This window comes from Adelges cooleyi, unplaced genomic scaffold, assembly GCF_023614345.1.
Source record: "Adelges cooleyi isolate 19-005CV unplaced genomic scaffold, UGA_ACOO_1.1 ACOO_flye_CR_arks_rails_tigmint_CR_PRNA_2, whole genome shotgun sequence".
Taxonomy (NCBI): domain Eukaryota; kingdom Metazoa; phylum Arthropoda; class Insecta; order Hemiptera; family Adelgidae; genus Adelges; species Adelges cooleyi.
In genome coordinates, this window is record NW_026095860.1 from 12,414,478 (window position 1) to 12,430,770 (window position 16,293).

Sequence of the window (16,293 nt, forward strand, 5' to 3'; positions counted from 1 at the left end):
AATTATGTCTTTCTCTACTTGGGTGCTATTAAGAAATGTTAAAAAAAAAATCCTAAATGAATTTTTGGACGCCCTGTCAAGCGTAGGTAAATGTAGTGACAAGGAAACAGATGTTGGACATGGAGGGTTCGACCAGGGTTGAATGTGGAGGGAGGTAAATTATATTGCCATGGAGATAATCGTATCTCGTCGTGTACACAAATCGCCTATCATATTATATTGTATTTTTTATTTTAATATTTATATTAGATTTGTTTTGTTATTTTTTACAAATTTTTACCTACTGTCTTAATATTATTTTTTAAGTTGCTTTTTTGAATTAAAAAAAATAATCATACCATACAATGTCGTTAACCGAAGAATGCATGGGGTCCGAAGGTGAAGTAGAGCCATGGGACGACAAGGCAAGGTAAAATTAAATTTATATAGCTATTAAATAAAATTGTATTACAATTTAAGATTTCACTATAGAATATAATTTCCTTGCATTTTATGGATAAAGAAAATAAAAGATTAATAAATAATATTTTTTGCCTCCCCCTTCACCCATTAATATAAAACTATATATAAATAACTATTATAAATATAATAAACATTAACATTGCAGTTGTATTGTTTTTATTATTATTTTTATTATTATATTACTATTTTTTATTTACATTATTATTTTTTAAATAACTCTAGGATAGTAACTCAATTTTAAAATAATTATAATAATACAATGAATTCCAATTTTTTTAACAATTTTGTACAATAAAATAATATTAATAACGAAAACTACCAATAAAAGTTTATGCAAGTATATCCTTTCGTCTTATCTCAAATATTCAAATCAGATTAAGTATTATTTTTTTTATCGTTTTTAAATAATATGTTTTGGTATTTATATGGTCTAGTCTGATTATATTAAATTGGGTTTTAAATAAAAGAAATTTTAAAAGGATTTTTTGTTTTAGCCTTTATAATTCAATATTTAAAAGGTTATAGCTCTAACAGTTGTTATAGTGTTATTAACATTATTACTATGTAATTAATATATTTTGGACATAGATTTAACTAGACATTTGCAAAAGATTATTACCGGTATAATTATAGTGTTAATTATAGGCGTACTGCTTTTTCTTTACTAGGGATATATCACTGGACGGTTTGATGCAAATGTCCCAGTCGTTAAAAACCAACATAGAATCGAATTTTAACAAATTTAAGGTAACGTCGACCTTTTTGGTAGGAATACACCTACTATTGTCCGTACTAGTGTTTTTTGAAAACGCAGTTTGTTTTTTTTAGCACGAAAGGATACCAATTGTCAATGAAATATCGAAATTGTGTGGCGTTCAAGTATCGCTTGAGCAATCAGACGTCACGGTCAGTGAACCCGTTAAGCGGTTAACCCTCGACTCGGAAGTACATAAAAACACAATATAATATAAGAATTTTTTTAAAAAGCCAAACGATAATATTTTTTTAGAATAACGATAACTTTGGTAGTTTCACAATTGATAATAATAACGTTGCGGTGCGCTGGAAGAAAAGTTACGAGACCTTAAACGGTCTGGAAGACGACTTGAAGACCTTCCGGAACCTCCTAAACGCCCAAGGGGGCGACTTTAACCAGTCGATACAGTCAAAGGTAATATAATTGAGGATTTTTTCTTCTTGCCAGGTACCTAAATATTAGTGTGATTGGGCGTAAGTAAATAACAGTGTTTTTTTTTGTGCAAAAGGGAAAATCCAATTTTTTGGTGCGAATTGGCTCAGTCATTAGACATTTTAATACCAGATCACTGGTAGAATCCTCACTTACTTACGTTGAATTGTATAATTTCATTGGGAACAGCAAATAAATCTAATTTTAATAAATTACAAATTGCCCAAAATAACATTTTGACATTAATACTAAATAAAAGCCGTAATTACCACGTCAAGAACCTGTATGAAGAATGTGTCATTAAATGTAACCTTTATAATCAAGAATAACCTAGCATAACCAATATGCAACTATTTTAATACCAGATATAAACTAAACAATATGGATTACCCCTAATTTCTAAAGTTCATAGATTTTCATCAGTCTTCTTTTTCGTACATTTGTCCAAGTATTTTTAATAGCCCTCCTAACGAATTGCTTACTTACTCAAATTACAATATATTTAAAATTATTTTAACTAATTGGCTCAGTCAACAAAATGTAGAATATACTCCTATACCTATTGTTATAATTTGTGAACTATTCCCCATATTGCAATATGTATTTATATTATCGTTTTATTGTGTGTTTTTAAATTTCTGTAACAATAATAATTTTAAGTAATGTCCCGGGGGAGTAGGTTCCCGGGCAAGAATAGGACCACGGAATGTTCCTCCTGTCATAAGAGGCGACAAAAAGAACCTGATGCAGGGTAGCAGCTGCATCAGTATCAAGCTAAGGCGGAAAATGAATGACATTGGAACGGCTTAGTCTTGAAGAAATGCAAGCAGAGCTGAGTACAGCGGTATGGTTGCATCACTGCGATGTGGAAGGAGACGGAAGACCCACCACATTATTAATTATTCCTAGTAAAAATCATCATGGATGCACAATCTGAGGCAATGGTTTGATTACAGCAACAACCAAGTATTTAAAGCGGCCCAAGAGACAATCCAGATTAATATGATGATTTCCAACCTCCGTTAGGAGAGGAATTCCAAGAAGAAGAAGAATGTGTTCTAGTTTATTAGCATTTATTATTGTAATAGATAAGATTTTATGGGCCCCCACATGAGCTTGATCAGTGTGGGGGCTCGTAAAGTCTTATCCCTGTGTTATAGGAAGTAGAGCTGAGACCTCGAATCGAATTTTTCTATTATTCGAATTATTCGAATAATCGAATAATACTATTCGTATGAAAATAATTCGAATATTCGAATAGTTGTCGAATAATTCGAATAGTAAAAATAGATCAAGAACACCTTAGTTGTCTCTTAATTATTATTTTTTAAATCTAATTAATCCTCCAAAGAAAATGATAAAATATTCGAATATTCGAAAAATCAGATCGAATATTCGAATAACCCATCGAATATTCGAATAAAAAATTCGAATATTCGTTATTCGAATAACGAATATTCGTGCGAATAAAGTATTCGAATATTCGAATTTTTTTTATTCGAATAGTCCCACCACTAATAGGAAGGCAAATAACTATGTACAGAAGATTTACTAAATAATCTATCCACTCATAATAGGTACACTCTTGGGACCGTAACGGTATGTTACTGTTATCTTATTGTTATTTTTAAAAATAACAATGTAAAACGAAAAAAATATATTAAAAATATGAGGATTGATTTTTCGGTATTTTTTTTAATGCATTTTACAACAATTTTCGATATTAGCGAATTAAACGATACAAATATGGTGTTTAGGCGAAAGAAGACGAACACCCATTAGTAGAAGAGTCACCCAAGCGAAAAGTAGACGAAGTGAACGGATTATTAAACAGCGAGACGTTTCGAAGCGACGAAATGGAAAAGTATAGAGATAACATGAAGAAGTTATTGGAAGCAGAGAACAAATGTCAACGTTGGGCAGACAAGTACGACGAATTGCATGCCAAATACCTAAAATTGGAATCCAAGTGCGTGGCTATCGAGAAAGTCAATTGCAGTAAGACGATTTTTGAATATTCAAACTATGTATAATACAACGAAAAACAACTTGACTGATAATTTTTGGATATTATATCAAATTAGAAAATTGTTATATTCATATAAAATTTTGCATTCACGCTTGACCCATTTAATTGCAGTTACCCGACTTGGCCATAACATTGTTAAAATTATAATACAAAGAATTTACTATCATTGCCATTAGCTAATTACAAAACATAATAAAAATAAGAATGTACGATATTTTTTTATAAAATTTAATTATTGTATTAGGTTATCAAATAGAATTAGCTAGGATCAAAAGTGTAGAAGACGAAAATCGACGTCTCAGCGAGTCAGTGGATAAGCTAGTCCGCGGTAATGTCTATTGTCTTTTTTAAAAATTATTAATTATTATGATTTTTTTTAATTTGCTGAGCCATTACTTTATTCTCAATATGTCCCAGAACTGTTACAGTGGCCAAGTTAACGGCGGGAAATTATATCTAAAACAATTAAACATTTTTTTGTTTTCATTTTCAATTAGTTTTATATACTTTGTTGTATTGATAAAACATTTTTTAAACGAAAATTAGTTTAAGATAACATTGCAACAGTAATTCTCGGATATAGTGTATAATGGATTTATACAAAATTTGATGAAATTAACAATTTTGGTTTCCGTTTATCACAGCGAGGAACGAATTGGAAGCGGCTCTGGAGTCGTGTCATGAAACTATGTATAAGTACAAATCAAACGAGGAGACTGCCCGGAACAAAGTCAGAGAAGCCGTGGAAATAGTAGAGAAGACTTGTTTAGAAAAACAACAAGCCGTCGATAGTTTAGATACAGCAAACGGTTAGCGTTCGTTAAAATAATATATACATATTAAAGATATCGCTAGAAGAGTATAATGCAAAAGTATTGGGTGTTATTTTAGAAAAGTGAAAGTGAGTTATAATAATAAACAAATGTAAGAGGACATCCGGGCCACGGTCCCAAACTAAAATTATGGTTAATATGGGGAAACAATAGATTTATAGTTGAACAAATTAACTAAACAGATCGGCCAACTATATAAATGTTTAGATAAAGCAACTATTTATATAATTATTCCAATTATATATTGTCTCCTTATATTTATTATAATTTTAATTAATCCAGCTGTGTATTTTTCCGTGTAGGGAATTTGATATTTAGCACACATTCAAAAGAAATACGATTATAATATTCTCCTGGATTTTTTGACCAGAGATTCTTTTATATAATTGTCAAGGGGGGGGGGGTATGGTGGACCTAATATCCACAAGTGGGCCCTTATATGTTTGTCTAAAGCTTTTTAATAAATCAGTCGTTTTTTGTAGCCGAGATAGAGCGACTGCAAAGCGAATTGAAAACGTTGGTACAAGAAGCCGGGGTCAAAGTTCACACTGAGGTGGAAAAGATCAAGGACATGTTCCGGGACAAGTTGAAGAACATAAATGCGGCCAACGATCTCTTGAAAACGGTGGGTTTGAGGAACATACTCTGCAGGCTAGGTCTGGTGTCTGGACACTTGCTGACCTAGATTACTTTTTTTCATTGTCGTTTCTTAGGAAAAGCAGACGGCCGATCGCAGGATAGAGCGGATGTCCAAGGAATACGCGGACTTACGAGAGGATTTCCAGTTGCTCAGCCAAAAATGCGCCGAAGAACCGATCGTCCACTCGAAAAAGTTGGCCTCTCTCGTCCAGCAAATCGGCGATTACGAAATTTGGTCCGAACAACTCACGGCCGACGTGGAAATCCTCAAGGAAGCCAACAGGAAGATCCAAGAAAGGTAAGCGCGGTCACTCCCTAGTGATGATTGCCGTCGATCGTACTTCATTTTGGCACTAACAGCAGCACCGGAAAGTCGGAGAGGTACCTAATGGGAAGTTTCGGAACTAAATAGGAAGCCAAAAATACTATAATATTCTGTCTCGCGAGAGAACGGCACTGCGCTGAAACCAAAACGCATTACTCTCGTATATGCCTGCGCAGACAGGAGTGAAGCGCTTTGGTTTCTGCGCAATACCGTTCTCTTGTGAGACAGTGTATACCCACGTGTAGGTATGCCGAATGTCCATAACCGGGAAATTCAATTACCTTCCCAACTTCCCAGCGCTATTGGGGAAACAAACACTTGTCTATGTGGCGTCTGTGCTTATAGTTATGCAAGGAAACGGACCAAGTACACGATGGAGATAGCGTTCCTTAGGGACACGGTGGAATCGCTGGAAGGTCATTTGAGCAGAGCTATGCGTCAGATAGCGGACGACAACGAGAAAATGGTGGATGCCACGGACCGCCTGAAAACACTGGAAATGGAAATGAGCAAGTCGTAAGTCCGCATGTTAATTTATTGGCCACAGCTCAAAAATATGTCAAAAGTTTAAAGTGATTATATTCAGGGGTGAAGAGCCCATCTGAAAATGAGAATTTTCTACATGGCAATATCATAATATTATATATTATAGTCTAGTAGACTTAAGACTAACCAAAACTAATATCAACAGAAGCTATTTGGACATGTTTTAATATGCAACTTTCCTAAACGGTGTCCCACAATTAAAATCACGTTTTCTTATTTTCTTTCCCCGTTATCTTAAAAAAAGGTTTTGAGTACAAAAATCTCACTCATTAAAAGTAGTAAAAAATCGCGTTTTTCACAATCGGACATTATTGCTTTTTGTACGTCATATTTTTTTTAAAGCCTCAGCAGCTGCACCTATTTTGGCTTAGAAAATAAATAAATTCTAAGGCAATATCATTGTAGTTAAATTAATTACCTACACCAATAATATATTTAGTTTTCATATCTAATTATAATAACTAAATAAAGGTAGTTCATATTTTGTTTCTTGCATATTATGTTAAAAATACAAATATATTATTTATAAAGAATTACCAATATTATTTACGCAAAGTACGTTTTCATAATTTATTTGTTATTATAATAACAATACAAATTTTTTTTTTAAATTTGAAAATTTTGAGCTGAAAAAATTGTTATAAAATAAAAGTACCGTTGACCATGGAACCTTAAAAATATTTTATAAACGTTTATTAGTCTTTAATAAAATTTTGTTAAAAATTAATTATTTTTTAAATAGCGAGAATTTTTTTTTTGAGATCTAGTTAATACAATATGTTTAATTGGCCTTTAACAAGTGTAACCTAACTAAGCCCGAACTTAGGTACAATTGGTTCTCACTCTGCCTCTGCCAGTATTGAAAAAAAAAAAAAAATATCAAAACCGAAGATATTTTATGACAAAACTAAAACAAAATATACTAGTTACCAATTAAATTTTTGTATTTATTTCGTGACCGGTGGCAAGTAAGCCCAAAATATTTACAACATGCACGATTAATAATACATAATAATAATAATGACCAGAACCCGAGGACAATGCCAAGATGATCGACTTCCTAAAATCAACTAACTTATATAACTCAATTTAAAAATTACACATACTCTTTCTTTGTTCTTAATTATTAGAATTCGCAAACATAATGTATACCTATTGTAAATGACTTTTGTTACACCTCATCTGAAACTAATGGCCATAGATGCCGGGTTGTATGTTATTACTAGATCAATAAAAAAAAAAAAAAATAATAATAATAATAATAATAGGTATACCATAAATATAAAGTTAAATTACTATAATCTATAAAACCGAATAATTTGTTCCGAGTTACAGTAGCAGAAAAAAAACAGAAGAAGACTTGGAACAGAAAGACAAGCAAATAATAAATGAACTCACCAAACACGTGGAAGCATATAAGCGAATGATGGACATGTAAGATCTTCTTCATTTCTTTTTAAGTAGTAGAAAATATAATACTTAAAAATATTTACATATTAATTAAACAATTGTATGCCGCGCTTTTACTTAATAAAAAATATATTTGTTATATTGGTCCATTGTCAATAAAATAAGTATATCATTATTGTTCGAAAATTAAAGAAACGAAAATATTTAGCTATTACCTTGCTTTAATATATTATTCGACCCAATACTTTCAACAGTTATATTTTAATAAAATGTTTAATTCAACTTTTTTGTGTTAATAAAAAAAAAATAATACTTGAACTATACCGTAACAACGACAATTTCTGGTTATTAAACACTAGACAGTTAATTGACACTGGACACAAAATAAAAATATAATGTGTATTTGAAATTAATATTAATAATAGCATATTTATAGTGTATTAATTCACAGGGAGGGGAGAAAGAGCTAAGAAAGATTTTAGACATTTTTTTACCAAAAGATTTGGGGGTTTTTGGATTGTTTTAGCAAATAATAATGGAAACAATCCTTCCGTTGAGTATGACCCTATATAGATTGCCATTAGAATTTAATTTAAAAAAAATTTCAACTTCAAAGCTAAAGTACTTTATTCGATGGGTAATGCCATGGTTTATAAATTTTTTTATTAAAAATAATAATTATACTTTTCATTTATTTATATTTATTAACAAGACAGATGGGAAGACGAGATTTACGAAATAACAAATGGTTTTAAAAATAGAATTATTCAACTTAAATCGCGTTGTCGACAGTTGTATCAGAAAAATTCAAAACTAAAAAGGATGATTAACGTTTACAAGGAAAACAAACGCTTGAAAACAAAAAAAACTTTTATAAAGTACCATGACAAGACGTAAGTACAATACATTTTTTTTTTAACAACTACTAATAGAACGAATGTATTTTATACAGGTCTAATTCAACATCAACGTGAAACGTCAACAAAAGACAAACTTTGATGTATAAATTATTAAAACTATGTGATACAACCAATTCTGTGATCAATACACTGCCTTAACAAATTCTTCCAGGTAATTAAATTAAATTATTTTTTTTACTATAAAAAATTATTTGTTAATTAATAATATTAAAATATTCATAAATCAAAATATATTCAAGTTGTAGTATGAAAACACATTATCTAGGTAGATAAATTTGAAAATTAAATATAACAAAGAAAAGAAAATGTATATAAAAAAGAATCAGTGTGAATAACATCATTCATGAATAAAAATGTATTGAACAATGTCTTTATTTAATAGCATCATAAACTGTTCATATTTAATATTGAAAATCATTATAACACTTTAATTTAATGACAAAAGATTAATTAATTTAATTTTTGGTACACTGTTAACCGTATGACTTCTAATTAGACAATTAAAGATTAAAATATAAAACATGATAATCTCAATTTGAGAAAGTTAAATTGTTTTTCTTAAAAGTAATTTTTTATAAAATTATTATATTATTTAAAAGTATATATATATATATATATTAACAAATAAAATAAAAATCTACTGTATTAAAAATATAAAAAATGGCATTATTTTGGTTGAGAATAATAATTTGATTTGACAAATGGCATTTTAGTAACAACCATTGGTATTTGTTGGCCGCGAACTACCGCCTTTACTTCAGTTTTCATCTTAGCTAAATTACTGTTCACATAACCCATCGCTATGTTTTTTAACAATGAAGGAGATGGACATCCACTGGTCACTGTTCCAACTTTTTGGCTGTCTGCATCGAGAATCACTGCACCGGCTCTCACGGGTGCTCCTTGCGATTCCTGAATCAAACCAACTCGCTTGCGTTCTACACCTTCACTGATCTGTTTCATAATAACTGACGCTCCGGGAAATTGTTTCTCATCTCTTCTTTTCCGACCTGTAAAACAAATTGTATTGTTAATTTACATGCAGTCTTCATGTTGTACTTCTAAACTAATATGAATTTTCCTCAATACATAAATATTACATGGCTGTTCAGTAATTTTTATGATTTTGATTATCTAATTTTCTAATCAAATAACTGAATAATTTAATTACCTCTTAGTCATTAGTTGAAAAACTTATTTATAATTCGAAAATTAACTAATAGGTAAAAACTTGTATTATTTAGGTATTAAACTAGTCACACAATACTACCAATTAGTTAAATTGGTAGGAGTAAGTCGATTCATCACTTGACTAAAAACTCACTTATTGTCCATACTAATGCAGCTTCTACTGGAGTCGTAGTGATGTCGATATCTGATCCATGTAAACACATTCCGGCCTCTAACCTAAAACGATTAAAAACAATTACTAAATCACATTATCACTAATAACTAATTAAATATTTGTTATTGGTACCTCAATGTATCTCTAGCGCCGAGACCGGCTAGTTTGACGCTTTCATTACCTAAAAGTGTTTCGGCAATCGTTGTGACCTGATCAGTTGGTACAGAGATTTCAAAGCCATCTTCACCAGTGTAACCACACCGATTAATACGACAATTTGGCACTCCACAAACTGTAGACGTCGTAGTGTTCATAAAATACAATTTAGACAAATCAGCAGAAACAACGGGTTGAAGAACAGTCATGGATTTTGGTCCTTGTAATGCCAACAATGATTGTATGTCACTGTCCAAGAACTCAATAGTAACATCGTTTCCTTTCGATTTAAAATCCTCCTAAAAAAGAAATAATTAAATTATATACTTAATCAAAATTGTAAAATATTATGCTATATCACTAGTTGTTCTGTAATCATTTTGACGTCTTGTTCCTTGCAACCAGCATTTGTTACCATGTATAAGTAATCGTCTTCCGTTTTAGTTACAATTAAATCGTCTAGTATACCACCAGTTTTATCGTCTACAAACAAACTCAACGCACTGGTTCTTTTTTTCATACCTATAACAAATAGTTGTTTTAAAAATAATTTGATTTCAAACTAATATTAAAATTATTTCTTTATTTGAAATATTATTTCTGTTTTAGTAAAAAAAAAATTTTTAGTTTAAATTGAAAATTTATTGAAGTAATTTGTTATTTAAATTTTTTCAAATAATAATTTATTTGAAATTATTGTTTATATTATACTTAATCAAATATAAAAAAAATTGTATTTATTACTTAAGTTTTTATTTTTAATAACTATTTGAAAAAAAATTGTTTAACTTAAATTTTACGTTTTGTGGTTTAAAAATATAATTAAATGTAAAAATAAGTCATATTACTTCGAAAATAAAAAAAAATACAAGTCTGTAATCTTTAATAAAAATATTAAAATATCCATAAAAATATTGTAGAAAATATGTCACTTTGAAAATGCAATTATTTTGTTGAAGATAAAAAATTTTTTTCTAGAAAAAACAATAATTACATACCTTGTATGTCCGTAACACAAATCTGTTCCATAAACTGCTCTTTGTGTTTACCGTAAATCTTTGACTGTAGCATATGTGAAACATCAAATAAGGAACACGACTGACGGGTATGTAGGTGAGACACTGTGATACTATCAGTATAGGCTAACGGCATATAGTAAGCAGCAAACGGTACCATTTTGCCGCCATTGTTAATGTGAAATTCATACAAGCCGGTTTTTTTTATATTACTTGCAAATGATTTTTCTACAAAGAACTTATATTATATTATAAATCAAAAAACACAAAAAAATAAAACAATCATAATTACTCAATGGTAATTGCTTGTTCAATATACTGGTCAACTTCTTCAAGCTCATTGTAAGTTGTGCGTTATTTTTTTCTGATCATAAAAATTGCTGTCTATAATTATCACACAATTTAAAACACTAGGTGAAGTTAATAGTATTTATTATAGCCTCAATACTTAATTTACCATTCATATTTTGAATTCAGTGATAATAACCTGTTATCTTGCTGTATATCATAATAAATAATAATAGTACATTAATCTCGGTGTTAAAGTTCAACACTATTTGATTATCATTAAAAGAAAACGATTAAAACTCATCAGTGCTACTTATATTATGTCTAATCAATTTTAAATTATATTTTGATATAAAACAAAAAAACAATGAATAATACTAAATCAATATTTTATTGTTACCATATCCAAAGAGTGACATAAAAAATATATGTAATTGATTGTGGAAAAAAAAATAAATCTATAAATATATTTAAAAAATCAATAATTATTTCAAAACTAATATGTATTAATTTTTTTCTATTCCATCTAAATATTTTGATGTTTTGAAAAAAAAAAAAATAATATTAATATTGTGTTAGTTGTGATTAAGCTCCAAGTTGCTTGTAGAGTAGAGGTACGTAGTCGTCGTATTGTGCCTGATAGTAATTTCCGGCCACCGGTGTTCCCAAGTTATACTTCTGAGCGAAATTTTTAATTGAGAATTTCTCACGTTTTTCTCCGGATCTTAAAAATATAAATATTTTAATTTTATATTGAAAAAAAACAAAATATAAGAGATGGGCATTAATGAATACTTTATTTGAACAATTTATCAGAAAAAAAAATATTTATGTGTTATTTCAGTTAACTATATTTGTATTTGTAAATAATTATATTTATTTATAAATTAAAAAAAATTGTTTTCAAGAACAACTGAATAATGAATAACCGAATAATAAATAATGAAGGAAATGCATAAATAATTTTTTATTTTAATATTATTACTCAAATAAAAATGTATTGATTTATCTATATCTTTGCTATTTATTTTTTATTATATTTATTTATAATTGAATAATTTGTGTACAACTCTGATAATTACTTGTTAGTCAAACGGGGTTCGTCGAATGTTAGCTTAGATGGCTGCTTGTACACCAAAAACACATAGCGATGGAGTCCTAAAAAATAAATAAATTAAAAAAAAAATATTGTAAGCTTCTTGATATATAGCTCTCGTCATATGCAAATTTTGCTTACCAGTATCAGGCGGTGGTCCAGATCCTACATATTCAGAGAGTGTTTCACCTTTGCTCAAGTCTGTTCCCGGTATGTTACCAACAAGCCAGTGATGCCATTCTCTAAACGTATGTTCCTTGCGACTTGGAGCATCAGGATCTATAACGAAAAATTTGCAATGTTAAGATAATAATAAGAAGAAGGGAACAGTTTATTAAATATAGAAATCATTATAAATAATTAGTCATTGATTGAAAAAGAAATAAACATTCTTTATTTTGGCCTTTTTTTAAATTAAATTTATTTTGTTTATAAAGTTTCAAACTATTTTTTAAAAATAATTTACTTTATAAATTGGTTGTATGATTTTCATCTAAAATTATTTAAAAAAATATATATCATTGTATTATATTCGCTGAAATCAAATTGTGGTAAAATGGATGATTTTTTTTTTTAATCAACCAAACTGAAACTTACCAGTCATGCACAGAGTATAGAGTGCATCCTTTTCGGCTTCCCAGCTGACAGTCGGTTGATCTTTAACTTGGGTAGGAGTAAGCTCGTTACCATAATTCACACTCACACCACTAGAATACAAAGCCTAAAAATAAAATAAAAAATGTCATTACACAAAGTCACAAATTAAATAAATACCTGCCTACTATCAAAAATAAACCTTATTTTCAAAGTACTTTAACATGGTACATTTATTAAATAATACTTATCTTAAATTTATGAACTTCAAATATATAATTTTAAAGATCTGTAAATAATTATTTATTATTATATAAAACAACAACTATTAAATAGGAAGTGTATTTGTTTGCATTATATACTATATTATTGTTTATTTATAATCCTTTGGAAGATATTCTAATAAATTGTCAACATGACTAATGGAACGGTGTAGCATTAACAGTACGTTTTTTTAAAAGTAAAAATTATGATGAGAATTGGGGACTCCTAGTTATAAACGACGTTTCAATAGGTATACTTTTAAAATTTTGAATAAGTACAGTTTTTTAATGGAGTTATGAAAAAACTCAAAAGCCATAATTTACATGATGATGAAAATAACATTATTAATATTACTTACCTGGATTTTCCCGGTCGGAGCAACGGGAATGACGTCCGGCACGACTTGGTCTTTTTCCATTGCTATAGCCACGTTAATAGAACTGCTTAATCGAGCGCCGACCTGAGGAAACAACTGAGACAATAACCGTGTGCACGTGACAGCGGATTTCGCGAGGAAAGCCATTAACGCTAACAACAATAAGAAAGCTCCAGTCTTAACGATACGATTATTCTCGAACGACTTACTTATATTTTATAATTTTACTGTACACTGGGAAATGGGATTACTATTTATCAGTGTTGCACAACGCAATAAACGATATATGTATATGTTATATTATATCAAGTATAAGAACACCGGGTCGAGATAAGAGAGTTAAGGCTCCGCACGCCCGTTCTGCTGCTTTTAGTTGCGTTTATAATATTTGAAAATAATTTTTACCGTTGTTGTATCTTATATCACAGAATGTAGTCTTTTCCATAGACTTATAATAAAGTCTATGGTCTTTTCTGGCTGTATTGCGTCCGCGCGTCCATTGTCAGCGCTCACGCTATCTATACCGCCATAACTAAAAACAGTAAAAAGCGCTCTACAACGGCAACAACGCGCAGAAAAAAAATACACTTGACACTTGATAGTCGAATAATATTTTCATTTGAAAAATTTATAATTCGAATCAACGACAGAACATTTTTTTATTCTAAAAATTATTATTAAAAAAAAAAACTGATTCAATTAGTTATTCCTAGTTTTTTTGAATATTTTATTTTTTTAGGCTAATTATTATTTTATTGTTGACATATTATGTAACTAAAAATTTGAATGTATTACCTCTGAAAAACTAAAAGTTGTTATGAAAAATAGCATTAAAACACTGTAAAACATCATATTTTTTTTTAATAAAAAAAACACTTCTATAAGACTACCGACGTAAGTACGGTGGTACTATCACGTTTAGTTATACATAACAATATGTAGTATTATAAAAGTTTTGCTCAGAATTAATGTTGAACATTCCACCGTAATTGCATATCGTGTATGATTTTATCTTTTTAGTTATTTTAACCTTGTATACTTTTTTAAATTATAATATATGTATCTAACCATCCTATACTACCACTCTAACGGATATATATTTTGTGTAGTTTACTTTTTATTAATTCAGAATTACATTAGCATAGTTTGTAAGTGATGTTACATAATAACTATTTCAAATTGCTTTGTTACTGTAGATCCTAATTTATTGTAAATGAATTAATTAATAGATTATTCGTTTGAATAAAATACTTATTTAGAAAAAATAGTTATTCGAATAAAGAGATCATTCGAATAAATTAGTTAGTATCGTTATTTAAATAAAAAATGCCTAAATCTGTTTAAGATTTCCATAAAAATTGGGTTGAACAGCGTACACCGTACACGACACACTGTAAATTGTTATAATAACGAAGCATAGAAGAAAAAACAGTTAATTTTTTTAGTCAACGAAAGAACCCACTAAGTGTATTTGAAATCTGACGGGGTTAATGTGTTTTTTTCATTCTAGAAAATTCTTTTTGCGTTCAGATTTGATGAATAATAATTATATTGTTATAATATTATTATTCATTTACTTAATAACTTTGTACTAACGACAGCAGATTACACGATGATTCGTCATTATGTAGGGCATACCAATCTCTCAGTCTCGAGTTTTTCTTTTTCATAATATGTAATATTCCTACCAGTGAGCTGGCGGAGATGGATAAATTACTAAAAAATTAACTCGATCTCTAAACACTTAACATTTTGTATTAAAACGGTAAAATACAAAATAGTATGACAATTGACAACACGTATTTGAAATAAAAACTACAAAATGCACAACTGACTATGTACGTTTTTTGCACATAAATGATATTAATAGTAACAATAATTATTATTTAGCGTGTATAAAAAGCTTTAGTATCGAGAAAACTGTTTTCCAAATATTTATGTAGATGTAATTACACCGAAAAGGCATAACGTCATTTTCATTATGAAACATTGTCTTTGCAATTATTCTTAAGAGGGCGTCGCACCAGTGATTTTCAGTGGTAAAAATATGTTTACGCCAACTGAAAATAACTCGCTTAATTTTGGGTTTAGATATAAGCGCCTATTATAAAATTAAAAGAAAACAATATTCCGGAGGGCAAGACGGTGCGTTTTTTTTTTAAAATTCATTTTTTGAAAAGTTACAGTCATTTAAAAATGTTAAAATAGTCATTATTTCTAAACTATGTATTGAGCGTTATACTCAGAATAATGAAAAAAATGCACCATCACGCCCTCCAGAATATTGTTCTCTTTTAATTTTATAATGGGTGCTTTTACTCTAAAACCAAAATTAAGCGAGTTATTTTCAGTCTGCTTAAACATGTTGAGATGAAAAAACATTTTTAAATCGCTTTCAAAGATGCTGTGATAGTTCAAAAAATAAGTTAACTAATATTATAGAGTCCTAGTTATTGAACTAATAATTACACACCACAGTTTAACCTTTAAATTAAGATTTTGTAAAAAATTGCCTATACTTTACTCCTTAAAAATGGGCGGTGCGACGCCCTCTAAACACAACAATACATACTATTTACTAATATACTATACTATTTTTAAACTATCTCAATTAAATAACTAATAACTATTTGTTAATAAATTGAAGTACTAAAAACATAAGACAATTCACAATACGTTTCTGTAGAAAATAAACTATGAACGACAATGAAAATTGCTTACGAGTTAGGAACTCTTTGAGCTGTTACCATCACATGCAAAGAATATCTCGTTGTTTGTATAGTGTACTATAGTAAAAACCTATAA

At 29.3% G+C, this 16,293-nt stretch overlaps 3 protein-coding genes across 3 annotated transcripts; 1 reads left to right on the forward strand and 2 right to left on the reverse strand.

Moving 5' to 3' along the window:
• The first annotated feature begins 267 nt into the window (after positions 1 to 267).
• LOC126833255 (kinesin-like protein KIF15) lies at positions 268 to 8,498 on the forward strand. The gene is made up of 13 exons (XM_050564471.1): positions 268 to 409; positions 1,131 to 1,209; positions 1,291 to 1,407; positions 1,472 to 1,633; positions 3,409 to 3,649; positions 3,925 to 4,008; positions 4,325 to 4,489; positions 4,996 to 5,138; positions 5,227 to 5,450; positions 5,823 to 5,993; positions 7,359 to 7,457; positions 8,150 to 8,326; positions 8,386 to 8,498. The coding sequence occupies exons 1-13, from the start codon at positions 345 to 347 to the stop codon at positions 8,405 to 8,407; spliced, it is 1,749 nt and encodes a 582-aa protein (XP_050420428.1). The 5' UTR covers positions 268 to 344; the 3' UTR covers positions 8,408 to 8,498.
• A 305-nt stretch (positions 8,499 to 8,803) lies between these two features.
• On the reverse strand, positions 8,804 to 11,452 carry LOC126833256 (aminomethyltransferase, mitochondrial). Its single transcript, XM_050564472.1, has 6 exons — positions 11,163 to 11,452; positions 10,853 to 11,098; positions 10,216 to 10,376; positions 9,831 to 10,153; positions 9,678 to 9,760; positions 8,804 to 9,363 (listed from the first exon to the last, which is right to left on the reverse strand). The coding sequence occupies exons 1-6, from the start codon at positions 11,209 to 11,211 to the stop codon at positions 9,020 to 9,022; spliced, it is 1,206 nt and encodes a 401-aa protein (XP_050420429.1). The 5' UTR covers positions 11,212 to 11,452; the 3' UTR covers positions 8,804 to 9,019.
• Positions 11,453 to 11,530: 78 nt separating this feature from the next.
• LOC126833257 (protein D3-like) lies at positions 11,531 to 13,919 on the reverse strand. The gene is made up of 5 exons (XM_050564473.1): positions 13,471 to 13,919; positions 12,852 to 12,975; positions 12,396 to 12,533; positions 12,241 to 12,316; positions 11,531 to 11,882 (listed from the first exon to the last, which is right to left on the reverse strand). Exons 1-5 carry the CDS (start codon positions 13,633 to 13,635, stop codon positions 11,744 to 11,746), a joined length of 642 nt encoding a protein of 213 aa, XP_050420430.1. The 5' UTR covers positions 13,636 to 13,919; the 3' UTR covers positions 11,531 to 11,743.
• Between the last annotated feature and the right edge of the window lie 2,374 nt (positions 13,920 to 16,293).